This window comes from Felis catus, chromosome F2 (genome assembly GCF_018350175.1).
Source record: "Felis catus isolate Fca126 chromosome F2, F.catus_Fca126_mat1.0, whole genome shotgun sequence".
In the NCBI taxonomy this organism is placed as follows: Eukaryota; Metazoa; Chordata; class Mammalia; order Carnivora; family Felidae; genus Felis; species Felis catus.
Window position 1 is genome coordinate 30,000,904 of NC_058385.1, and position 27,569 is coordinate 30,028,472.

General features: G+C 37.4%; 2 protein-coding genes and 1 long non-coding RNA gene across 3 annotated transcripts in view; 1 reads left to right on the plus strand and 2 right to left on the minus strand.

Moving 5' to 3' along the window:
* Positions 1-27,569, plus strand: part of LOC109496072 — a 262,538-nt gene that overhangs the window by 119,806 nt on the left and 115,163 nt on the right. The gene's annotated exons all lie outside the window — the stretch shown is intronic.
* Positions 6,739-17,594, minus strand: PMP2 (peripheral myelin protein 2). Its single transcript, XM_003999921.5, has 5 exons — positions 17,487-17,594; positions 11,097-11,196; positions 8,489-8,661; positions 8,054-8,155; positions 6,739-7,029 (listed from the first exon to the last, which is right to left on the minus strand). The coding sequence occupies exons 1-5, from the start codon at positions 17,490-17,492 to the stop codon at positions 6,979-6,981; spliced, it is 432 nt and encodes a 143-aa protein (XP_003999970.2). The 5' UTR covers positions 17,493-17,594; the 3' UTR covers positions 6,739-6,978.
* Positions 21,606-25,089, minus strand: LOC101087200 (fatty acid-binding protein 9). The gene is made up of 4 exons (XM_003999922.6): positions 24,957-25,089; positions 22,522-22,694; positions 21,948-22,049; positions 21,606-21,789 (listed from the first exon to the last, which is right to left on the minus strand). The coding sequence occupies exons 1-4, from the start codon at positions 25,027-25,029 to the stop codon at positions 21,739-21,741; spliced, it is 399 nt and encodes a 132-aa protein (XP_003999971.1). The 5' UTR covers positions 25,030-25,089; the 3' UTR covers positions 21,606-21,738.

Below are 27,569 nucleotides of genomic sequence, written 5' to 3' on the forward strand. Positions count from 1 at the left end.
GCCTACGAAATAGGAAAGGTTCTATATTCAGTAATTATTTGGAGTACTTCACACACACACACACACACACACACACACACACACACACACCAAAACAAAAAACATAAATGCTGATAGAAGGATTTACATGTGTCATGTAACAATAGACATAATAATATTTTACATATGAATAATGCACTATACTTTACAAAGTGCTTTCATATGCATATTTTTCCTCCCACATCAGCTGTGTGAAGCAGCCATTACTGCCCCCATTGTACAAATTAGGAAATTGCAAGTGGCAAAGCCAGGGTTCAAATCCATATGTTCCCACTACCCTCAAGGGATTCTTGCTATTATGCTCCCATCCCCTCTCTAACACATGAAATATGCAATAGATGCCCTGCATCTTCCCATATCGGCCAGGAATTTAATTAACAATTGCTGGGACCTAGCACTTCTCAGGAAGCTTTTAATGAACACAAAGCTTTTAATAAACACAAAGTTTAGGACATGGTGTGTCACCTTCAACATTAAACTGTCAAAAGTTCAGAAAAAAGTAAAGCCAATGGATCACTGATGTAGTAATTAGTAAAAGTTTATTGTGTATACAGCAAGAAATTTGCAAATCGGGAGCACTCGAACAAAAACATGGAATGATGCTCAGAGGCATATTGTTATAAAGCAGTTCACAGAATATGGAGGCGGTAATTGTTTATTCTTCACAGTGACTGGTTACAATATTAGAATTTTCTTAAATGAAAGGCACTTGGTTAGTGGTTACTTCATATCAATTTTGGGGAACAATTTAAGTTTCGCTTATAATCTTCATAGGCACAAGCATAAGCAACCCAAGTCAAGTTAGCCTCGCTTGTCTTGCAAAATAAACTAAATTAAGCTTTGTTTGGATGACCAAATTGGTTTTGTTTGCTCAGGGAATTTTCAAGTTTGGTCCCTGTTTGTGTTTGATTGCAGTCTAGCTGAGAGAGATGGGATTGAGATGAATGAAGCGTGGTATGATATCAGATAGGTTTTAATAAAAATCTAAATTTTTAGATTTGGCTGGCTTTAAATGAAGTCAGTATTCTCCAAATGCCAAATTACATCAAGGAAATCAAAGGCCAGCAGTGATTCATTTTGGAAATCCTAAATCTGAACTCTATCATCAATTTACTCTACATTATTTATCTTATTTAGTGCAATTTGCATGCATTAATAATTTGAAAGAATGAAATTATAAGTGAAGAATAAGTGCACTATAATGCCAAATGCAAGATTGTGCAAAAATTCATGTCCATCTTAAAATCCAACAAGGGAATATTATTTGGTCTCAATGGATGTGAAACTAAGACTTGTCCCAGATCTAGTTTTCAAAACTCTTCAACTATAGAGGCATCAATCCTTTGGTGTTGCTGAGATATTCACCTTGCACCAGCAGACCAATTTGAACTGTTGCATAGCAGTTGGTTACTAAAGAGAGGATTTTAGATAGTGCCCGAATTCCAAGCCAGAGATCTGAAAATTTTGCATGCCATCACTGATTTCCCCAATAGACAGCAAAATGTGCAAGATGCTATTTTGAAAATTAGTCCCATACTATATTTTTTTTGAGTAATTTGAACTCATTTTCTAAATTATGCTGAAAAATAGTTTCTATTTTGCGAGGGTTGGCATGATTGTATTGCTTTGTTTCCCTGTTGCTCCACATTTTGCTATCTTGAAATCTTCACTTTTCCATATGTCATGGATAATGGCCAATTGTGTTAACTTCTGTGGAAATAACAAAGATAAGAAGTAGACAGTTGCTTCCCAAACAAAAGACTTGATTATATCTGAGTTGATTTTACCATAGTATTTTCACTACCTCTTGTTACTTAGTGTCATGTTGGGGACATTTGGTACTCCTGACTTTGATTACCTTTCACTCCATTTTAATTGATAGCAACATGATAATAGCCTACATCAAATTTCCAACTTTGGAAGACTTTGGCACAACGGTTCTCAAACTGGCCACACGTTGAAATCACCAGAGGTGTTTTAGGAAAACTACTAATGCCTGGGTCTCACCCGTTACCCATAGATTATGACTAAGTGGGTATGTGTTACAATCTTGGCAATGGGATGTTTTAAAACTTCCCGATGATTCTAATGTGCAGCCGTATTTAGAGAGGTTCCACTTAGTTTAGAAGGAATATTTTTTAAAGGTAAGCCAGAGCAACTTTTTAAGAAATTACAAAGTAAATCTTTAGTCAAAACTTAGAAATATTACAGTCAACATAAAACTAACATTGTCATTGATAAAATCTAAGTACCATGCTACTTCTAGGCAGTAGTGTGCTAGTAAGTGGGTCTCTTGATTGTTTTTATGTTGGTGTAAATAATATTCTTAGTAAATTTAGCCAGTTGGTGTGCAAATCAATATCAACAGCTCTGAGATCTTGAGATCTTGTGAATTCTCTTCATTTTGAGGTATAATAAAATGACCTATTTTAACATCATGTTTGTTACTAAGTAAACAACAATAACAAAAGACAGTTCTCTAATGCTTTTCCTGTGCCAAGCACATTACATATACTTATTTATTCCTCACAACTCTTTGAGATATGTTCTATTATTATCCCCAGTTTTACAACGAAGGAACTGAGGGACACGAGGGTTAAGTAACTTGCCCAACGACACCTAGCTAGTAAGCAGCAAATTGGAACTTGAATGAGGCAGTCTGATTGCTCTTAGCCACTATGTTACATTGGCAAGAGCTTTTTGTTCTATCAAAAAGAATTGAGAATCAAAATTATATTCTGAGACCATGTTTGAGTACTGCGGAGCTCTCGCTCCCTCCCCCACTTCTGGTTGTTTGAAAATCTTTTCCAAATCTAGCAACATGTATCACCTGCTAAAACGATTATTTTGTCTTCCTCATTATCAGCGCAACTCCACCGTTACTGTTATGAAAACAGAAACTGCTCGTGCTTTTTGGACAATAGAGTAATTATATTTATTGAGGAATACATTTTATTGCAAGTCACATTACTACAACCTCTAAAAATAGCACCAGTTTAAAAACGCCCCTTTTTTTATGGGTTTCTCTAGCTGGAGCCAAAATAAATAAATAAATAAATAAACACACCTCAGTTATGATGTTTCTCAGACATGTGTTGACTGAATGCCCAGAGACAGAAGAAGACTTGCCAAGGGCAGGTTTGTTTGGTTTTTTTTTTTAAAGGATTTTGTTTGGAAATAACTTTAAACTTGCAGGGAAGTTGCAAGAATCAAACTATTGCAAAGAAAACACGTGTAGCTTTTAGTCAGGTTAAGTTTTACCCTGTGTGTTTTATCAATTGCTCTCTTCATGGGTGTATGTACTAAATGTGTGCACACACACAAACACACATACTTTTCCTCTGAGTTTTTTTTAAAAAGTACATTGCATATATAATGGCCTATTACCCCCCAAATACTTCAGTGTGTATTTCCCAAGAATAAGGATATTTTCTTACATAAACACAGCACACTTCAAACCTAATTTACCATTTGTATTTCAATTGACCAGCTAACCTAATATTGTCCTTTGGAGCATTTGTTTTACCTCTAGTACAGGATCTAGTCTAGAATCACTTACTGTATTCAGTCATAACATATTCTGAATGTAACTTAATCTAGAACATTCCACAGAGCCTTTCTTTGTCTTCTATGACAATGATGTTCTTGAAGAATTCAACAGACACCACCCTCCTCTTTTTTTGAGAATGTTCCTCATTTGGAATTTGTCTGATCTTTCCCAGTGATTAGATCCAGATAAGGATTCCAGGCTGAAATACTACATAAATGATGTTCCTTCTCAGGGTATCAAATTTGAAGGCACATGTTCTTCTGCCCCTCATTGGTAATGTTAGGGGTGATTACCCAGTCAAGGGGTTATCCAATTTTTCCACTGCAAAGTTAAACTTTTTTCCCCTCATAACTAATCATCAATCTGTGAAGAGATACTTTCTTAAGATAGTTTCTTACCAAATGAATATCCTCCTAATCAAAATCTCCCTCTGGATTTAGCATTCATTGGCAATTCTTGCCTGAGCCAATATTTACAGTGATGGTTGAATAATGATGACTTCCATTTCTAACACTCCTTCCATATTTACCAGTCAGCCAATGGCATTCTGATGTAAGGGACACTCTTCTCTTTCTCCCTATTATCATTATGGATTCATAGATCCTTATTTTTCCTTCAATGATTTATAAGTTATTATTTTTCTCAATTATTTTTCAAATTGTCCCAGTTTTTACCAAGGGGAGCACCTCCAAGCTGCCTTCCATGTTTTGGTGGCTTGCCTCTATTATTTTTTTTAAACACTTCCTTACTTTCTGGTATAACAAAATATTTCAGGCTCATCTTGTACCTACCCTGACATCCCATTAGAATTAGTTGTTTCTCCAAGGAATCCTCATTCCTTTTAGTAGGAAATGATATTGGTCACCAAGGTCTGGGCACTAAGTGGGCTCATTCCTACTGAGGTGTCATTGCTTCTAAGCTCTTTGGGCAGATTGAGCTAGGAAATATATGGGTGTATATACACATACACATAAATATGTGTATATACGCACACATAAATGCATGCAGCTATGCATGTACAATTAATACACATATGCACAACTATGCGCATGCCTTAGAAACCATAAATTTACATGTGTTCCAATCCATTCTCACATGATTCTCTCTTGCCTGCCCCCCTGATTCGTTATGTTCCTCTTCCACAGTGAAATCCTGGCCCCTAACAACATCAACACACTTCTCATTTGCTCAGTCATACAATACATCTGAAATAGTTTCATTATTACTTGGGTACAGCAGTCACACTTCCTGCCTGTGCAAAATCAAATGGACCCAGTAATTCTATGCCCAGCTATTTATACAAGGAAGGAACTCAGAGGTCCACCAACAGCCTTGTACCAGAATGTTTATAGTAGCTTTATTCATCATGGCCAAAAACTGGATATAGGTCAGTTATCTTAAGAGAAGAATGGATAAGCAAACTGTGATATGTTCATGCAATAGAATACTACTTAGCAATAAAAAGAGCAAACTACTAATGCATGCAACAATATGGATGGATTTCAAAAGCATTATGCTGAGTTTTCAAAGGCAAACAGAAAGAACACATAATGTATGATTCCATTTATATGAAATCCAAGAACAGGCAAAAATAATCTCTAATGGCACACCTTTAGAGATACTACAAGAAACAGACATGTTTCTAATAGAGAGGTGTTGCCAAGGAGGCAAAATAAAGGTTTAGCAACTGGCCTCTCGTCAGACAGCGGCAAATCCTGTCTCTATCACTTTGTGATTTTGCACAAGTTACTCTACACTTGTTTCCTCTTTCATAAAGTGGGAATAATAGTAAGATCTACCTGCTAGGGTTGTTGTGTGAAGTTATATTAAATACGGCAACATGACATGTAAATCATCTGATAGAGAGTAAATGAACTTGGCACACAGTACACATATAACATTTGGTAGCTGTTATTATTAGCCTAGGATGTGTGTTCATACATTGTCCTATATGTGTGTACTGCTGGTTACATTGTCGCTAATCAGTGACAATGCTCAGGAAAGCAACGCAGAAGTATTTACTAAGAACCCGTCAGGTTTTCTATATTCTTTGATTTAGTGATCCCTCTCCTAGAAAAAGTAGTCGGCACAGTCAGATATATACATGAAGGCAATTTTTGCAAAATAATCTGTAATAACTCCAAACTGGGCATAACATAAAAATAGAACAGTTGTATTATAGAACCATAATAAATTATGGCATATCATTAGTTGAAATGTGGAAGAATCCTTGTGAAAGTTACAAAAAGCAGAATGCAAAAAAAGTATGAGCACTGTGGTTACAGATGAGTACTATTATGTCCACATGCACAAAGTGATAGCTCATACTGCGTAGAATGGAAGCAGTTGTTATCCTCTTTTTAAGATTTTTAAGGAGCACCTGGGTGGCACAGTCAGTTAAGCATCAGACATTGGCTCAGGTCATGATCTCTCCGTTCAAGGGTTCAAGTCTCCTTGTGTTGGGCTCTGTGCTGACAGCTTAAGCCTGGAGCCTGCTTCGGATTCTGTCTCTCTGCCCTTCCCCTGCTCACACTCTCTCTCTCTCTCTCTCAAAAATAAATAAACATTAGAAAAAAAAATAAGAAAAAAAGATTTTAAGAATTTTCCTGGTTACCTTTTCATTTAAAAAATGTATACTTTTTTGGATTAAAAATAATATTCTTTGTATAAAAACCCAAACATGAAAGAAAAGTATAATGTCAAAACCAAATGATAGAAGCCAAATCGCTACTTGCTTTTGGTGGAAATGGGACAGGGCGGGACAGTGATTGGGAAGAGGCATGAGCAAACCTTCTGGGATTAAGGAAAGGCACCACTATCTTGATCAGGATGTGAGTTATATGGGTGCGTGCGTTTGTCACAATGGCTTGAATTCTACCCTTAATATCTGTGCATTTCGTTGTCCACAAATTACCCCTCAATTTTCAAACAATTGGCTTGAGTAGAGGCTGCCCTTTTCGCTGGGATAGAACTCTGACTTAAAGCCTTTCCTTGTAGTTTGTCTCGCTTCTGATCCTCTTCCCATCATGCTCCTGCTACCCCGATCAATACATTTACTTCCTTTTACTATCCAGTTACTTGCTTTACTTGCACTTCGATGCACAAAGTACAACATAAGTTAGAATTTCACAGATCACTAAATGACGTTATCAAGTATTTAGGTGTGGCCAGTATACATACTTTAATACAGTAAGGAAATGCATGCAAATCGAAAATGTTTCAACAACACTGAATTTTAGATTAATCCTCAGTTTAGACCTTTACCTCTCTGATCTATTAAGACAAAAGCAAAAACAAACAAATTGCAGTGTAGTCGGGCCTTGCCAACAAAAACCGTTGATTTCCAACATCAAATGATCAAATGCCACTTCAATGAGGAAATGATTTTCTCAGACCTTCTCATAAATTCTGGTGCAGACCACGCCCTTCATTTTACATTCCTTAAGAAAAGAGAGAGATTCATTGAGTATCTAAAACTCAAACTAGAAAACGGCAAATTTGCAAATAGCAACAGAAAATAAAGACAAGCTCAGAACATTAAACTTAGAAAGAAATAGAATATCAATGTGTCAGTCTCCAGCAATTCAGAATTATAATAATTGAAATAGGAGAAACAGTTTTGAAGTCAATCTATGTTACTATAGAAGAATTTTCTTAAAGTGGCAGGTTTTTATGCATAATTTGCATGCATTTGACTCTACTAAAAGTGGATTTCAAAACTGTATGCATATCTGCATCATTTGAGGAACATTTAAAAATACTGATGGCTCCTTCTTCCCCTCCCAGAGATTTGCATTTAATTGATCTGTGTTGGGGCCATATATTGGTATTTGCTCCCCATCTAAATCTATGTTGTAGGTAGGGATAAGAATCTCTAAATTACAGGGGAAAAAAAACATTTAAAATTACATGAATTTATATTCACTGTATGTATTAGTAAGCACAGAAGCAAAAACTTAAATCATTAAAGGCCATCCCACGCAACCCTGGTCATCATTCTTATCTGCTGACTAAAGGGTTTCCTATGAGCTGAGCTTAAATTATTGACCTGGTTTAGTTCAAGTTCTTTGGATTCTTGAAAGCAACACACTTAGCTACAAATATTTTATAACTGAGCTGTTCAGGAATACTTTGCCTTTAAAACTTAGATTTGTTTTTCTCTTTGTGAATCCAAACTGGTGATATTTATACATACTTTTTTGACTTTACTATTATTTTGGGTGTTATTTCTAAAATAATGAATGGGCTTTGTTATTTCTAAAACCTTGGACCTATACTTGAAGTACTTATCGCTGAGTCTTCATGGTTAAAACATCACCTAATCATTAACTCTGACTTTATTCTTAGCCATTCTTATCTATTTGTATTGCAAAGGGAAAAAAAAGAATATTTCAAAAAAATATATAACCAGTTTCTCTATTTAAATAGCATTATTTTTGTATTTAGAAGTGAAAATATTCTTACCACTACCATTTTCCCATCCACCAACTTTCTTTTTATTGTTGTCTCTTTGTCATCCCATTTCTGCACTTGATTCAATGAGCCTCTTGACAAGGTTACAGTGCTCTGCAAAGACAAGTTCCCATAATCAAGTTGCTTGGGCTTTGGTTGATTAAAGGAGCCGTTCATTCAGTATTGAATTGTTTTCATAATAGATGTCTCATGAGGTACATTCATTTTTCTATTTTTACCTTATTTTATTTTTTTTTTAAGTAGGCTCCACTCCCAACGTGGGGCTCAAACTCACAATCAAGAGCCTTGTGACTGAGCCAGCCAGGTGCCCCCAAGTCACATTCATTTTCAGTGGAATGAAGTAGGTCTACCCTTTTGAACACTAATAGGAGTAATCCTCTTGAGCCACAGACTGATCCAACTTTGAAGAGAAACATTAAAATTTACCTTTGTTTTCCTGTTGTCAGCTGTGGTTTCTTCAAACTCTTGGCCTAACTTGAAGGAGATCTCTGTATTTTTAAACGTACTTTCAGTTCTTATAGTTATAATATCCCCTTTCTTGCTGATGATCACTCGGGGTTTGGCCAAGTTTCCCAGTTTTCTGGTGGCTAACCCCACACCTGAAAATCAAGATAGTGTTAGAATTATGTTGACCAAGAGATATACCTAGAGAGACTACGAATGGCCGCCTTCTTTTATTTTTAAGTTTATTTTTTTATTTTGAGGGAGAGAGAGAGAGCACGCGCATGAGTGGGGAGGGGTAGAGAGAGAGTGAAAGAGAGAATCACAGGCAGACTCCTCACTGTCAATGCAAAGCCCAGTGTGGGCTCTAACTCATAAACTGTGAGATCATGACTGAGCCCAAATCAAGAGTTGGATGCTTAACTGACAGAGTAACCCAGGGACCCCTGAATGGCCACCTTTTACGCTCAGTTGTGTCTCAGGTGTGGAGATGGCAGGTACTGTCACTCACTACCAAGGACCTCCTCCCACGTTTAACCACCTCGTGGAAATACATGTCCATAGACTTAAATAGCTGAGGTTTTATTATTACAAAAGTAACGTCTCCAGATTTTAAGTAAAAGCGTTCAGCCTAAATAGTGCAATTTATCCACTTTTACCACATCCAATCCCACAGACTTTGAAAATCACTAATATTTTCTGTGGATCATTCTGGACATTTTGGTTGTACTTATAAATAGTATAGGTATATTTTAAGTGAGACTGTGACAGATATACACTGTTCTATGATTTTTCCCCTCAGTAATATTGTGGATATAGAAAAGCCCCCACATCCTTAATAGAATCTCATTTCTGAAAATTTTTTTTCTGGCCCTTAAGTTTAGCTGGTAAGAAAAAACTTTCCATTTTTCTTCAAGATCTGTACCATTACAAATGATCATAGGTAACTGATTTTTTTTTAATTTTCTGTATCTGAAAAAGAAAACAAAACTAGATTCCTGTTTTATTACTATTACTCCTAAGGCTATAGAAATACATGGAAAAGAAATGTCAAATGAGAGAATACATGAAGGAAAAACTAGTTTTGCTTATATGTGTATATATGAATTGTTATGTTTCATAATAGATGTCTATGTCTATGTCTGTACATATATATATGCATATATATATATATATATATATATATATATATATATGATCTCTGCAGTAGAGTCTGAGAATCTATACTTTACCAAACCCCTAGGTGATCTTATGCATTCTAAATTTGAAAATGACATACTTAGGGAGTCCTTCATTGAGACTCTTGTATTTTGCTTCTTCCTCAGATATTAGGTCACGTCCATAAATCTAACCAACCTCGTAGTATGGATCTATCCCGATGGGTTCTCATAGTTTTCTAGGCAACATAACATGATTTTGCTCATTTTACCTAAAAATAGAATCTTTCTCATAAGCTTTCTGAACAGTTAAGTAAAGCTACAGACACTTTGACAAACATGGCAACCTGGGTCATTTGACATCAGTTTCTATTATATTTACACAGCTCTGGAAATTTCCAAAGACTCTTCAAACTTATTGTGCTCATATGGAACATTCTCTTTTTTTTTTTTAAGTTTACTTTTTATTTCTGAGAGAGAGGGAGGGAGAAAGAGAGAGAGAGAGAGAGAGAGAGAGAGAGAGAGAGAGAGAGAGGGAGAGAAGAGAATCCAAAGTGGGCTCTGGGCTGATAGCAGAGAGCCCAATGTGGGGCTCAAACTCACAAACTGCAAGATCATGACCTACGCCAAAGTCGGAAGCTTAACTGACTGAGCCATGCAGGTGCCCCAAACACTCCCTAGAATTAGTATAAAATAAAGCTGATACAACAAATGACTGGATTTTCCATCTTCATCCACTGCTCCAATTCCAGGAAAGTCTGAAATTAGTGTAAATTTCTGGTTTACCTAAACACTAAAATTTTAGATTGAGGTTTTCTATTCACTTTAGTATATTCAACTGCCTATTTTATGAGCACTTCAGTTGTTATAAAACTAACCTTCAGGGGCGCCTGGGTGGCGCAGTCGGTTAAGCGTCCGACTTCAACCAGGTCACGATCTCGCGGTCCGTGAGTTCGAGCCCCGCGTTGGGCTCTGGGCTGATGGCTCAGAGCCTGGAGCCTGTTTCCGATTCTGTGTCTCCCTCTCTCTCTGCCCCTCCCCCGTTCATGCTCTGTCTCTCTCTGTCCCAAAAAAATAAATAAACGTTGAAAAAAAAAATAATTATATAAAACTAACCTTCAGAAAAGCCAGAGGATGGGTTGACTAAGCCTCTAAGATTTCTTTCCTCTAGGTCTGAAAGCAAAGCCCTACTGATATGAAACTACTCTTGAGATCAGTGGAAGTTCCACATATTTAAGCAGCTCTTATTTAGGTTAAAATCTATTAAAATATCCACAAGCAAACTGCAAATAAATTACTTGAATTCCACAATAGAAGACTAATTCCAGAAAAGCATTGTACTTTCCCAGAGTCCTGGAAAAGGAATTAAAAGGAAATAGTCATGCAGCTTTCTCAAAAATGACCTTCTCAACCAGAAAAACAAAAACATTTCTTACCCAGAGCTTTCATGTAATCATCAAAGTTCTCACTGGAGACGAGTTTCCAGGTGCCCAGGAATCTGTTGCTCATTGCGATGGATGAGAATCCAACACAGTTCTAGATGAGATTCAGGAGATTCAAATAAGATGCCGAAGCCTCAGAAGATTCTTTTCAAAGATGTCCAAAGCATGTGACTCTCACAGAGACCCAATGGGGAAAAGCAGTGTCAGGACTCGGCAATGAATCGTCCATTAGGACAAAAGAAAGCCCCACATAATGTTTCCTTTAGTCTCCAAAAAATTTTATAAAGATCAATGAGAGTACTATTTGAACCTTCAAAAATTTTTTTTGGTCAATCTTACATTTTTAAGAAGTGCTTAGTCCTTAATGCTTTGGAAAAGACTCCATGAATTGAATCTTATACCAAATTGAATTATATGAGCATGAATGAGTGTGTGTGTGTGTGTGTGTGTGTGTGTGTGTGTGTGTGTGTGTGTTTAGGCATCTTGGTCACTCTCAATCCTGAGTCTGCAAAATTAAGAATTCTTATTGAAAGAGAAGAAAGGGAGGAAAATGTCCATGAGTATTGTGATATCCGCCTCAAATATGTAGTGGGAGAGAAATGCAGGGGACCAGTGTGAGGAAGTATTCATAGGTAAGGGAGGCTTGGCATAGTTCACATATCCCAGGCGGGCTGAGTGGGCAGACAATACGGTCAGTCTATTACAACAGAACACAGAAATTGTATTCATGGATGGACAAGAAGTAGCACCAGAACACGCTCTTAGACCGCAGCAAAGATTTTCATCTAAAAAAAACCTTTCAGTCTAAATTAAGCAGGTTCTTAGTTAATATAACAACTTTGAATGTAAAGCCTTTAAAATAAATCTTCAGTTTTATAAAGAGAAGGATTTTCTATATAAATAATACGAATGTATATTGAGAGTTTGTTACGGGCCACTGTGCTAACTGCTTGTTAGGGATTATTTCACTGAATTCCCTCAACACCTCCCGGAATTGGGTACTATTATTACATCTATTTTACCAATGAGAAAACTGAAGCTTGGAGAGGTTAGGTAACTTGGAGGTTTGAACTTGCATTGTTCCCCAGCCTGGACTCTGGACCGTTATCTGACACTGCTCACTTTATACCACATATGCACCGAGGCCTTGGCCAAAGGTCAGATCATACTGACATCCCCATGACTAGATAGAGACATTCATTCTCACCCTCCAAATCAGTAGAGGACAAAGTCAAGAGATGAGGCATCCAGGCTACTATGGTACATCAGAGCCTCAGTCTTTGACCAGGGGGAGCAGATATAAAACCACTTCAAATATAAATGTTGCTCTTGGGAATACCTTTTTGCTGTCATGCCTTTTCCTAGTGGTTTTCTAGATTGGCGTTAATCCTGATTGTAAGACAACGGACATTACTAGGTTTTATATATTTGTACACAGGTTGGCACTATTCACACCAGTGGGAAATTCATCATGGGGAAATATCCCATGATCAGTTTGCCCATAACAGGTAGAATTGCTGGCCTCTAGGGTTTAGGTTACAAATGTTATAGCTGTGCCATAACCATTGCACTTACGTGGTTAGAGTCCAGGTTGGGTCAAAAATATGGAATCTTATACAGTGATTCCAAGCCTCACCTTACATTACTCGTGCGTGGATAACTCAAAGTGGAAATGAAATAGTGACTAGAAAAATTCCTGAGCTAATCAGCTAACCCAATCCTAGACCCAAGAGAATATAACTGGAGGAAGGATATTGTACTGGAATAGAAGAAACAGCTATGAAAAAAAGGGCTTTTGATTAGCAAATGTGTTATTTTCTTAACCAAAACACTTAATAAAAATGAATGATGGTATCACTTGTGCCTTCAAAAAAATTTTTGTTACCCTACTTAATTGAGAAGTGAAGCTAAACATTCAACATTTAGGTGTTCTCCCTAAATCTGTGAGACTCTCAAACCATCCCACCTGAGCTGAGCCTTTGTATTCAGAGTGACTGATATAGGAGAGCTATATGAATTTTCAGCAGTTCCTGTGTTGCTTATAGGAATAGCTGTGGATTGAAAATATAAACATTGAGCTATATATTAGCGAGGCGTATAACTTTGAAGCAATTTTAAACAAAGAAAAGAATTTTCTATTTTAGCTTATCAGCAATATACTGACTGCTAGAATTAACCAGATATATTCATACCAAAATAAAATTCTGAGACTCATATGTGAACCAAAGGCACAGATCAAAGCAATGAGACAAGATCCAAACTAAACCAGGATTAAGATATTAAGTCACTCTTACCTAAGAAAGCTATCAATATCCTAGTGACAAAGAGTGGATAATAAACACCAGAGCCACATTATAACTAGATATATATATTTATACTTGAACTAAATGTAGTCTGTTTACAGCATGGATTCACCTCTCATAGATTTATTGCCTATGTAAATTCTCAAGAAAAGGGGAGCTACTTGAATCATACACTGAAGAGAATGTCCAGAGGTCCAAACAAAATAGATAAAGAAAGTTTGCTCTAGATAATATGTTAGGTAAATATCTCTCACATATTGTCTTCAAGCTGTATCCCATTATATATTTGGGAAAGTGACAACCAATCATCCTATGGTAAATGAACAAAGAATTGATGATCACCCATTTGAGTGCCAAAAATCTGACTCCATTCCTTTCATTCATTTAATTGCAAAAAATATTGAGAGCCTACTAAGTGTTAGGCACTGTTCAAGGTTAAACATCATTGAATAAAATTCCATGCCCTTGTGGACCTTACTTTCTATATTAAAATTAGTATATAGTCTGAAGTTATTTGCAAAATAGCAATACTGGGATCATAACTGGTGGCCAGAAAAATATGTCAAACAATGGGTCACTATAAATAATGGTCATTTTTTAAATGTTCATGTTTTTAATAACTGAGAAAACAAAAAAGGACCTTAGAATTTTCACATCCTCATAATAGGTGAGGAAATTAAACTAACTTTACAACTATGACATCTTAGAAAAGATGGATGATTTTTTAAAAAATTCTTCAAGGCATCAAAACTACACAAAGGCAGAGAAAAATTAAGGGTCTAGGATTTGGGTGAAAAAGGAAAGCCCAGAGGAACAGTCCCAATATTTGGGGCAGATCCCTGCCTTTCTACGATCTCTGAATTCTGCAAAAGGCAAGTGAGAGGCACAAGTCTGAAGAATGTTTATAACTGTGTTACAGAGTTAGGGGAACAATGAAGGAGAGTCCTGGTTCGTCATCCTGCTTTGGTTTGGGACATTGAAAGTTTGCAGCATAGGGGAGAAGGTGAATTAAACAGGCCTGTGCTAGCATCAATTCCATTCTCAAAATTAGTTTCGTATGATCTGGACAGCCAGTGAACCTCGCTACCAGCCAGAAGCAAAGGAAGATAATGTCACCATAAGTCTAAATTATTTCTACAATTTTTTCACATACGTTGTCAATCAAAAATAAATAGAACAGAGAGACAGGAAAATATGCTCAAAAAGCAAAAGAAACAAGAGTCGGTAGAGATAGATAATTGACAAAGCGGATAAAAATAAAAACAAACATGTTATAGAAAATATCATCAAGGGGCGCCTGGGTGGCGCAGTCGGTTAAGCGTCCGACTTCAGCCAGGTCACGATCTCGCGGTCCGTGAGTTCGAGCCCCGCGTCAGGCTCTGGGCTGATGGCTCAGAGCCTGGAGCCTGTTTCCGATTCTGTGTCTCCCCCCCTCTCTCTGCCCCTCCCCCGTTCATGCTCTGTCTCTCTCTGTCCCAAAAATAAATAAACGTTGAAAAAAAAAATTAAAAAAAAAAAAAAAAGAAAATATCATCAAGACCAAATTTTTTTGGAAGCGCTTTTCCATTTATTTGTTTGATAATTATTTATTTGTTTGTTTTTCTCTTTTTAAATTTTTTAAATTTATTTTTTAATTTACAAGCAAGTTAGTTAGCATATAGTACTATAGTGGTATCAGGAGTCGATTCCAGTGATTCGTCCCCTATGTACAACACCCAGCACTTACCCCAACAAGTGTCCTCCCTTATGCCCCTTACCCATTTAGCCCATCCCCCCCCACAACCCCTCCAGCAACCCTCAGTTTGTTCTCTGCATTTAAGAGTCTCTCATGTTTTGTCCCCCTCCCTGTTTTTATATTATTTTTGCTTCCCTTCCTTTATGTTCATCTGTTTTGTATCTTAAATTCTTCATATGAGTGAAGTCATATGATATTTGTCTTTCTCCCCTGGTTAACTTCGCTTAACATAATACCCTCTAGTTCCATCCAAGTAGTTGCAAATGGCAAGATTTCATTCTTTTTAATTGCCAAGTAATACTCTAGTGTGTGTGTGTGTGTGTGTGTGTGTGTGTGTGTGTGTGTGTGTACACCACATCTTCTTTAGCCATTGATCCATCAATGGACATATTAACTCTTTCCGTACTTTGGCTATTGTTGATAGTGCTGCTATAAACATGGGGGTGCTTGTGCCCCTTCGAAAGAGCACACCTGTATTCCTGCAATGGCTTGGTCTAGGGTAGTTCTATTTTAGTTTTTTGAGGAATCTCCATACGCTTTTCCAGAGTGGCTGCACCAGTTTGCATTCCCACCAACAATGCAAAAGAGATCCTCTTTCTCTGCATCCTCGCCAACATCTGTTGTTGCCTGAGTTGTTAATGTGAGCCATTCTCACAGGGGTGAGGTGGTGTCTCATTGTGGTTTTGATTTGTATTTCCCTGATAATGAGTGACGTTGGGCATTTTTTCACCTAAGACCAAAAATTTTTAAGACTGATAAAAATTGGCAAACTTTTAGCAAGATGGACTTAAAAAGAGAGAGGGTAAAAGTTATTAATTGCAGGAATAAAAAAAGATATATCAGTATATCCTATAGTTATTAAAAATTATGGTTATATAACACAGTAATTTAAAAGATCATAAGAAAATAATAGGAGCTACTTCATGCCAATAAACTTTAAGATTTAAAAGAGACTACAGGGGCGCCTGAGTGGCTCAGACGGTTAAGCATCCGACTTCTGCTCAGGTCATGATCTCACAGTCAGTGAGTTCGAGCCCCGCGTCGGGCTCTGTGCGGACACCTCAGAGCCTGGAGCCTGTTTCAGATTCTGTGTCTCCCTCTTTCTCTCTCCTCCCCTGCTCATGCTCTGTCTCTCTCTTCTCAAAAATAAATAAACGTTAAAAAAATTTTAAGAGATTTATAAACTCCTTAGAAAACACAATTTACCAAAAATAATACAAGAAGTAAAAAATGTGAATACTCCCAAATCCATTATTATCACTATGGTTAAAATTGCTCTAACAAAGATACTCTGGGCCTGTGAGCTTCACCAATGAGTTCTTACAAATATTTCCAAAAAAAATAGCACCAATCTTACACAAAATCTTCCAGAGAATAGCAAAGAAAGTATTAATTTCCAACTTGCTTCCACCAGGTGTTCGTATGTACTCTTTTCCTGGAATGTTTAACCACTCCCATGTGTTTAATCCTTAAATCTCAGCTCAATCATATTTTCCTACCCTTGGGTTGACATCCTTTAGATTTCAATTCAATCATCTTTCTTTCTTTTTTTTTTTTAATTTTTTTTTAATTTTTTTTTTCAACGTTTATTTATTTTTGGGACAGAGAGAGACAGAGCATGAACAGGGGAGGGGCAGAGAGAGAGGGAGACGCAGAATCGGAAACAGGCTCCCGGCTCCGAGCCATCAGCCCAGAGCCTGACGCGGGGCTCGAACTCACGGACCGCGAGATCGTGACCTGGCTGAAGTCGGACGCCCAACCGACTGCGCCACCCAGGCGCCCCTCAATCATCTTTCTTAACTTCTTCTTGTATAACATCATTTAACAGTTACTGCAATGGTAATTTTTATTAATTTTGGATGTTATTTGATTAATATGTATATCACTCACTGAAGTCTTGATTCCATACAAGTGGGGAAAACATGTGATTTCACTCGTGTAGTATCCCAAGTACATGACAGTCAATAAATATTTGTTGACCGACTGAATGAAGAAAATACAAAATTTTCTACTTATAGGGGTTATTATTTGCATTAAATGAGATAATAAATAACATGAAAGAATCTAAAATTGGTGCTTATGATCAATAATATTGTTCTGCTAAACTTCCTTCTCTCTTCTCCCTCCCCTGCCTTTTTTTTCTTGCCTTTTTCACACACACTGGAAGCATGGAGAAAGCAAAGGCGGTGGGGCACGTCTAAGTGTGAAACTTAATGGCAGCACTCATTCCCTCACTGGTCACTCTTTTAGTGGCGCTTTTTTCCGTGTCCAGGGTGACAAGACCATAGCACACCACTAGGAAAGTGCACATAAGTTGATTCCAAGACTCATTGTTCATATTCTCACCTGCATGCATGTAGACAATAACTCGACACAAATTTATTGAACTGAGGTAGCACTGGAGAGAACGTGGTGAGTGAAACAGCAACAGTTCCTGCCCATAGGGGCCTTATATCCTAGTTAGGAAGACAGACATTAAACAAACGGTCAGAGACATATTAGAATATCCAATTATTATTTTCCTTTTTCCCAATTATTATTTTTTATCATTTGCAGATGGAGGTGGTGAAGATATCACTAAAGAGCCAATGAACCATTGTAGGAAGATCCCTTATGAAATTGTTTAGACACCAGATGCCTTGAGACTGATGATCTCATTTATCTTTAGAACTCAGCCACTAAGGCATCTGGTGCCCCCACCAGAGACAGCTATTTGACAGAAGGTGACAATGGCACTTCAGGCTTGACATCTTCCTATTACATGTTTCAGATAAGTGTTTTTCTCTACGTTTAACAATATTGAGATTATAGTTGCTGTCTTAATGCAAATCATTTCTTGTAAGCTCCTTAGTCACCAGTGGATATTCTATCTTTTGGTTGCTATGGTGACAGTTGCTGTGACATTTACACTGCTCAAAGGTGGTTAATAACTTGTCTTTTGTTGAATGGCAATAAAGAGAGGGAAGTAGTTTCTGATTCCTCCAAACAATGCATTAAGCTTTGTTTTTTCTAGACTGTAACGTACATGGTCTCTTGCAAAATCTAGTCTAAGATTTCAAATCATTATTCCTAATAGAACACCTGAGAATTAAAGTTACTCATTCACTGGGGAGGAAATAGAAGATAATTTCTGCATCTCAGCTTCTTTTGTTAGTCATTACAGCATATACTAAGCTGGCCACAGTTTTTTATTCAATTTGCATTTTTTCCTCTTAGTGAGAAAGTGACGTTCACAGCATTAAAGTAGGCTGTACTTTTCAGGCATTAGCATAAAGAGCCATAGGAAATACTTTTTAGGACTTAGCCCATCTGCTCCCTTACAGATGATGGGAGAAAGGAATCCCTGAAAAATAATTCACTTGCAAAGGATAGTGAGAAGCGTTAGCATGTCTAGCTTTATTTCATAAGGAACAAATATAAACTCATAACAGTTAAGGTGATTTTCTAATCATGTATTACACAGATAGCCTACCTTTTTTCCTACTTTATTTCCTTAATTATGTCTTACAAATGTTTTCAATAATTGAGATGGTATAAAGGCCTTGAGAGAAAGTATTATTTACACACACACACACACACACACACACACACACAGGTAGACATACATGCATACACACACTGTATTTTCCCTAAATGTTCAATTTAGAAATCTTAAGAACCTGTAGGTTTGGGATTAGGTTGTTTCCTGATATTTCACCCTAATTTTCCAAGTACACAACTCTGTAAAGCAAATAGACTCCATTTTGCAAAGGAGAAAACCAAAGTGGTTAAACAGCTCACGCTTGCTCACATAGGTGTCCACGACAGAAGCAGGGTTCAATTGGCTCTCACTGCTTCTCCAACCCCATTCACTTCACTTCACTGCAGTGCGTCTCTGGGGTAACAGACAAGTCTGATTCTAGCATGGGGCTGGTGTCTAGATGGTTCCTTCCCAGCCTTGTCCGTCTCCAAAACTTACACAGGCTCTAGATATCAGACTTTAAAATAGGCAAACCAGGGGTGCCTGGGTGGCTCAGCTGGGTAAGCATCTGACTTTGGCTGGGGTCATGATCTCCTAGTTCATGGGTTCGAGGCCCCCATTGGGCTCTATGCTGGCATCTCAGAGCCTGGGCCTGCTTTGGATTCTGAGTCTCCCTCCCTCTCTCTCTGCCCATCCCCCACTCACACTCTGTCTCTCTCTGTCAAAAATAAATAAACGTTAAAATTTTTTTTAAAAAATGGGCAAACTATATTTTCCCTAAACGTTCAATTTAGAAATCTTAACCTGTAACTTCAGGATTAGGTTATTTCCTGATATTTCATCCTAATTTTTCCATCTAGATTACTATCTTTGGCATAGTTAGTTATTTTTAAGGCCAGTGAAGAAAAGCATGGACTTTTATGTTTATTGCATTTTTGTGCAAAAATTTATGAAAATTAAAACACTAAGAAGGTTCAAAACAAATTATTTTGTCAGTGTTATTTTCCTTCGTGGCTTATAAAAACTACTATTACTTCCTTCATTTCAAACCCTTTTGGAAAGTGAACAAATAATGGCTTTTCATTGCTCAACTCACTGTAATGAAAAGCTCCATTATTTCCAACACAAGTTAACAAATATGACACACTGTTATTTACTTACAGATAGATAATGATAAATCCTGTACCACTTGACAGATACGTTATCATTTACTTACAGATATATGATAACTTTTGAAGGCAAGTCAGATATACCAAGTGACTGATCATGTGAAAGTCCTTAGGAAAGACTAATAATGATTCTTAGTATAAGCATCAGTGACTTTTTTTCTACAGAAATTTTGGCGTGCGTTGACTGAGAATAAAAGTAAAAGCAGTAGGGTTTCAAGATGCCAGCCTATTTATAACATCAAAAGTTGTGAGCTCTGTGCCTAACATGTTGCTGTTTTCCAGCACCTAATTTGGTTTTGAACAGTTGTCAGAGTAAGAATTTGTTGAGTCAATGATTTCCTCAGGAGTAGTATGTTTTATTCTACCTGCTAAAGACCCAACACGAGGCTTTTGTTTCATTTAAGTTCTTTGTACTTTGAGCTGTGGCATAAAGAGGAGAGAAAGGAGTCTTGAAAATTGAGACCTGTAGTATTCTTTTCTTAATTATGCCTCCGTAAATCCACAGATCTAAATGAGTAAGTGCCTAGTGCTTTTTAGAGTAGTATCTTCTTCCTAACGGTTGTGGGAAACTCTAATGGTTGTGCTCTGAGGTGTTGCTAAAGTGGCCTGTCATTTGCACGCCCCTTGCAATCAGACTGTGTTCTGATTAAAGAAGGATTGGCCCATGTCCCTCTTTGTGCAAGGACACATTGGGGGTTGAGAGTCCCTTTGACCTCTGGGGAGCAAGCGTGGTCACAGTTTGTACACACTTGAGTCCTTTAGGTAGGACAGGCCCAAGTCCTGTGGGAATGCCTGTCATCGCCCACATCCAGCAGCTGTGTGGCCACCACCAAGCCCATAGCTTCAGGTGCACAGCTGTGTGCTTAGGCGTCTTCAGGGTTTAATATGACAATCCTAGATCCTCTCCTTGGCCTAATTACTTTCCTTGATTTGGTTCCCATGCTTATTCGTTTTATAGATTACCTTTCAATTTCATCCCTACAAAGGCAGCCATACCCCGCAGTTTGCCTAGGGCAGTCCCCATTTTTGCCTGTTGTCCAAGGGTAATTATTGATACAGTCCCTTTCCACTGTAGACAACAAATTACATGGACATTCTACTTTAGCCCATATTAAACCTAATTCTCACGACTTATTTTTGACTGACTGCTATCAGTTTGGAATTTAAGGTACAACATGGTATTTACATAATTCTTCCTCTTTTCTCTAAACCCTGAGAGTACTTCCTAGTAACAGTAGTTAATGAAATTATTAAGGGACTTTGTGTAGCTCTAGATATTATATTCTTACCAGGAACTTAGAAATTCAGTACTGGCATTTAATATAAGGTCATTCTGCAAAGACTAAGTTGTAAACAGTGGTGACAGATGTACTGGCCTGATTATTTTAAATGGGCTTATGGACGAGTGAGACAATAATTGTTTCAAATGTTCTTCTACAATAATTCAACCACAGTGCCACAGTGTATAATGTCCAGGCTGTGTTTTGTGCTCTATCCATCTATATAAGCAGGGCCAGCCTTCTGCAAAAACAGAAAGTCAGCATATTGGTTTCCAGCATCTGTACTGCCCAAAGTAGTTCCTAGTGGTTGTATCTGCAGTGTATTATACCCTCTTTGAGGTCACAGGAATTTCAACAGAGCACTCTTTGACAGAATGCCTTAACTTAAATGGAATGGGTCCACTGGAGGGAAGGACTATAGAAGGACTATAGAAGTCAGGTAGACAGAGGGTAGGGGAACTTTGGTGCTCTCATAATCATATAATAAGCAAGTCGCTTCTTACCTCACCAATTAATCAGCTTGTCCCCAACCCTCACTATCACACAGCTCCAAAACTGCACTTAATTTGATGGTTTTATTTAGCAAATTTATGCTGAACAATTTTTTTAATCAATGGCCCTGAGGCATATCTTCTTCAAGTCCCAGTTTCTTGTTAGTGCACAAGTTTCCACTGATGTAGAAATTTCCTTCATACCTTTTCATAAATGCGAGTGCTGACAGTTTTATTCATGGTATATTCCTAAAAGCAAAGAGGGATCTATTAGAGTTGGTGCATGAAGGTTAAATTTGCTCTACCCCTCCTCCAGACTCTCACATCAGGATGTAAAACAGTTGAGTAACTTTAGAAGCATGCCTCAAATAGGAGTATCGGAAAATTTCCATTTACAGAAAACTCACCACTACCATGTTTCCATCTACAATTTGTCTTTTGATTGTTGTCTCCTTGCCAAGCCATTTTTGGACATGAATCATTGAACCACTGCTTAATGTTACGATGCTCTATAGACGCATAAAGGAATCAGTTAGAAATAGCAATTCACAACATTTTCACCTACAGAAGACTTTTCATCTACTTTTTAATTTCTGTTTTGACATTTTTTTCACCCCAATTCTCCCCTCAATTCTTGTCATACTTTATTATCATCAAACTAGAGACGTATCAAGTGAGTATTCAGTTAATGCTCTCCTTCCCCGAACAATACCTAAACTATTTGTGAATAATTGTTCTCTTGTATATGCTCTTTTATGCAAAGAGATCAGAAAAAAATAAAAACACATCAAATTTTTTGGCCTGTTAACCATCAGAATAACTTGCAAAAGGGTTGAATTTAGAGATATGCAATAGTAATGAACAAAACAAGCCCAAAGTGACTTGGTAATTAATCAAATTAGATCTGAATGAACCATGCTCAAGTGCTTCCTAGTTTTTTTCTGGATTGTGGAACACCAGGAAGACTTATTTAGTTCTTACCTTCACTTTCCGACCGTCTGCTGTGATTTCATCAAATTCTTCCCCCAGTTTGAAGGAGATTTCAGTGTTCTTGAGGGAATTTTCTACTTTGATGTTCACTTCATCCCCGTTGGCACTAATACTGATTATCGGCTTTGCTAACCCCGCCAGGTTCCGGGCTGCTGCGCTCATTCCTGTAAAGTGGAGAAAGCAATATGCCTTCCTAAGACATTTAGGAAGAAGTGCTAACAACCGTGTTGGAAAGCAATTTAAAAAGAATACATACTTCCTCCGTTCAGGTTTTGGGTAATGTGCTATAATTTCTTCAATGCTCACTGTAATAGCTAGGTTGAGCCAAGCAAACTCATTGAGAAAATGTGTCAGTAATTACCCTTGACATTTTGAAAAGCTAAATTCACTTTTTGAGGCTATTGTGCCTCATCGAAAATCTTGGAGACTCATGCTTCCTCGAAAATGTATAGCTGCATGGTGCCTTTTAGTGAATCAGAACTCATGCTTTACCTTGTGGAGTGTTACAACAGCTATGAGGGGGGTATTACTATCTGCATTTTAGAGATGAGTACACAGCATCCTAGAGAGAGAGAGAGAGAGAGGCTTATTCTAAGTGAGGAGTCTGGTAAGTAGCAGAGCTGAGATTTAAACACAGGTTTTCTAACTGAGAATTTTAGCACACTTAGGAAAAAAAAGCAAAACAAGAAATACAATTTTCAAAGTATCTAGACTCCTCGAAAAGAGTATGACTTAGGAAGCCCAAGCCCCTCTTTTATTTGCAGATTACATTCAGATCTGGCCAAGAAAAGAGGAAGTAGACAAATGACAGTTTGGCTTAGAGCCTGGCCCTGTTCAGGTTGGGGATTGTCCATGGTCAAACTTGATTCCTGTAATAGGTGGGCAGAAGAGCTGAATCTTCTCTCCCTGTACCAATAGCAAACTCGATTTTGCATTCAGGCTGTGAAACTGACAAGACACACCTGACTGTGGAGAAGCAGTGTTAGCTGTGGACGACAAGAGAGAGAAGAGCGAGGTGGTTATAACCTGGGCTTGGCCACTTGTGAGCTCGGGCATGTTATTTCCCTTCTCTAACCTTCAGCTTTCTCAATAGCAAAACGTGGACAACTATAGTGCTTGCCTCCTAGCTGTGCTAGGAGATTAAGTGAAAGCACTTAGCATGGCGGTGGCACATAGTAGGTGCTCAGCTGTTATTCCCTCTTGTCCTCTGCCTCAGTCCACTCTCAGTCAATCAAGGGCTACTCTTGCCATAAGCCCAAAGTTTCTTAGATGCCCCCAAATTTAAACTCAAAACAGGTGGGTCTATGAATCCATGAAGAAATAGAGAGGTATGTTTCTCCTATCTCCCTAAGAAAGTTAATACTAAGCATGAAAAAGGGACAAATGTTACATTATGAACACACTGACTTATTATGCATTGATCACCTCAACCAAATTTAAAGAAGAAAATAAGGTTAAAAAATTCTTGGCTTTATATGCAGTTTATTATTGCAAGGAAGACTTCTCTTAATTAACTATTAAAAATTAATTATTAAATAATTACTGTTCTTCTAGCATTAGTGAAGAATAGTTGAGTTGCTATAGACCTGAGCCATTATAATTTATGTTTATGAACTTGACTATAGAGCTAAAGAATGGATAGGGTTTAGACTTCTGAGAAATAGCCAATGGAGAGACATTCAATGAGTAAAAATGTTCCATTTCTCCAATAAAAAATTTGAAATTCTTCAAAATAATGTTTTTTAAGTATCTCTCATATATATGAAGACTCTAAAACATTAACCAAGTAGAAATTTCATTTGTTGCTTTTGTTCTTTTGAAGTTATAACTTAAAGCAAAGCTTGAAACAAATTTAGCTGATAAATTTAATTATAGAAATTATTATCTGTAAATTTGAAGCTAAGAAATGCTATTAAATGAAATGATGAAGCTGGGGAGAAACTCTATCCAGGGGATAGGATGAATATTTTCAAAAAGGATAAATGGACTTAAATATAAAGATAATGACAAGGAAGTATATGTGAGCTTAGTATTCCAAAATGAGACAATTATTACTAGTTATTTAAAAAAACAGGGCACCTGGGTGGCTCAGTTGGTTAAGCATCCACCTGTGGCCCAGGTCATGACCTCATAGTTCATGAGACACACAGAGCTTGCTTGAGATTCCCTCTTTCCCCCCACCCTCTCTCTCTCTCTCTCTCTCTCTCTCTCTCTCTCTGCCCCTGTCCTGCTCATTCTCTCTTTCTCTCTCAAAATATATATACTTTTTAAAATCAAAAGTAGATACATAAACTTTGTTAATCTTACATGACTATTTCCTAAGATCACAAAAAAGAGAATTATAGGAAAATTTATTGTGAAATGCAAAGCTGACCATATAACAAAATGTGTTGCCAGTTTCTAAATCTTGTAATGGTATTTCTCACCTAGTTGTTTCATGTATTCCTCAAAGTTTTCACTGGAGATCAGCTTCCAGGTTCCCAAGAAGGGCTCAGTCATGATGGAAAGCTTGTTGAGAAGAGGCACTCACAACCAAAAGCCAAAGAAACTCAGGGAATACAGTGCTGCCAGTATCTTAATTTAAAAGGCATCTTCATCACGTGACTTCTGAAGTAACCAATGAGCAGCAGCAAGACCAAACATTCTAGGCACCAGCATGACTCATTTTATTCACCCCCAAATTAAGAAATGGAAAATCAACATGTAAAGCTGAATTTAAGTCAATGATTATAGCTTCTAGGAAAGAGACTTACACCCCCAAGTCACTTGATAAGTATTATTTCTGGAATGGAGATAATTTTCAATAGCCCTTTGAAATTTGAATGCTGAGTCAACTCTTTAAGAATATCCCAACAAATGTCCAATAAACACCTGACTGAGGTGGTTTCCCCACCTGAGAGGAGAAGCACACCCTTGCTTGATCCACCTCAGCTGTTTTTTGTTTGGACACATCATGGTTCCAGAGTACACTCTTCATTAAAATAATAGTCTCTCCTCCCTTCCTTGCAGGGTTGATGAATTGATATCAGTTAACATAACTGAGATGTCTTCAGTTTCTTGGAGGGAGGCATAGAGTGTTATTAATATTATCACTGTTGTTCATCAAGAGTGATTGCCCACTGAAAGGAAGGTAACAATTACCATTGAATGGTGTTTTGTGACTTAAGCCCTAAAAAGGAGGTGGAGCTAATGCTTGGAAAATTCATCTTTTAGGCTTACCAAGTAATCTTGACATTAAAAGATACCACTTGGAAAAAAAAATAAAAGATACCACTTGAAATTGTGAAGAGAAGTTTTAGAGAGAAAAATGGCATTTTGATATCTGCATTCGAAAAGAGAAAGGCAGTAGATTATTTAAATCTCTGTACAGTTATTTCTGTAACCTAAGTAATATGGACTTGGCAATTTTGCCTTTACGAAAAAGGATTAGATTCAGAAGCTCTAGATTTATATCACAACTTTTAATACCAGTTGTTTTGAACAAGACCAGAAAATTAGGCACCAGAAGAAGAATATTCATACTATTATCTGCCTGTGTCAAATAATTCTTCAAAGAAATATTTATTTAAATCATCTGTTTGTGGAAAAAACAAATTTTTAAAAAGGTAGACATTTTGGCACCATAATGTTATCACTTAAGTGGAATAAAGAATTTCTTTTGATGACAACATATAAAGAAGAAATTTACAATACAGTCTTTTCATAGATATAACAGTCATTGAAATATTTGAAAGACAAAACAGGGGAAGCAAAAACGCTAGACTCACTTTCAGGAAACCAAGACCTGTCCCCAAAATAAGTGCCTTAACAGTTGAAAGTGTACTCGGAGATGATATTCAAATAAAGAACAAGTGATCAAACCTTGCTTTACTGGTTCTACATGTGTGCTTACATTCTCTGCTTGAAAGATAGTAAGAAAACATGGCGATGCATGTTGGCCCATGGGGCAGTGTGACATTAGTGTCATCATTCTTGTTCCAATTTCCCTACCACTGATTGATTCAGGAATCAATCCTGTGGCCCATATAGAACTCAGTTGTCCCATGAGACCAAAGGAAAAGTAAAATTTTTGGCTTCCGTAAAATTCCCTTACCCCTAAGGGAAAGAGCCAGAGAGATGGTTTCTCTTCTCCTCTGCACATTTTGCTTTTTTGTAAATGTGGGACTGCTGCATCCATTGTGTTACCAACTCAGAGATGCAGCCAAAACTGAAGATGACAGAGTGCAAAGTGGGGAGGAACTAAGGCCATTTAATTTCTGGAATTTTATATATGTGAATTAATAAATTTCATCATTATTTGAACAATCGTGTGTCTGAGTTTTTGTTACTCGCAACTTAAGCCTTCGTAATTGATATGCCTCAGTAAATAGCTTTACCTAAATGATTCGTTTCAAATCTCAAAACAACCAGTTGCATGTATCATCTGATGTTGGCCTTGTGTACAGCAAATATCATCTCTCCAGGTCCAATTCAAACATCTCCTTCTCTGTGAAACTGACTCAGAGCTAGTGGATTCCTATTACGTAATACAATTGTACTTTACCAGAAGTATATTAGAAAACATTTCTCATGGTATTACAACTAGTTATCTTCCAGCTGTCCCCTGAGTTATTTCATAAGTGCCTCAAGCAAAGAAAATATTTCTTACCTCAATATCCCTAAGACAGTGGCTGGTATACCGTAGGTGCTCAATAAATGTTTTATAAATGAATGACAAAAGGAATAAGCAGTGTTTATTTCTTTTAAACTGGCAATTCCCCTCATTACTGATCTTAATCTCTCTAACAGTGACTGTAAGCAAGCTTGTAATATACATTGTTCTCTCCAGACCGGCCGACCGATATGACAGGTCTTTCATTACAGTCATCAGATGATAGAGGGATTCCCAGACTCCCTTGGTCTTTGCTCCGTGTCTCATTATTACCATGTGAGTCTCTCTTCTCAACTGAGAATGTGCTCTGCTAGTCCTGCTGCCACCACCACTTGCCTTTGGCTTTTGTGTTTGATTTTAAAAGCAAACCCCACCCCCAAAAAACACC

Coding starts and splice junctions, on each gene's coding strand:
- LOC101087200 (XM_003999922.6), bottom strand. CDS start 25,029: ATGACTGAGCCCTTCTTGGGAACCTGGAAGCTGATCTCCAGTGAAAAC. Junction 22,695..24,956: donor GGAATACATGAAACAACTAG/GTGAGAAATACC, acceptor TCCACTTTACAG/GAATGAGCGCAGCAGCCCGG. Junction 22,050..22,521: donor CAGACGGTCGGAAAGTGAAG/GTAAGAACTAAA, acceptor ATGCGTCTATAG/AGCATCGTAACATTAAGCAG.
- PMP2 (XM_003999921.5), bottom strand. Junction 8,662..11,096: donor TGATTACATGAAAGCTCTGG/GTAAGAAATGTT, acceptor CTTGATTTTCAG/GTGTGGGGTTAGCCACCAGA. Junction 7,030..8,053: donor TGGATGGGAAAATGGTAGTG/GTAAGAATATTT, acceptor TCTTTTCTTAAG/GAATGTAAAATGAAGGGCGT.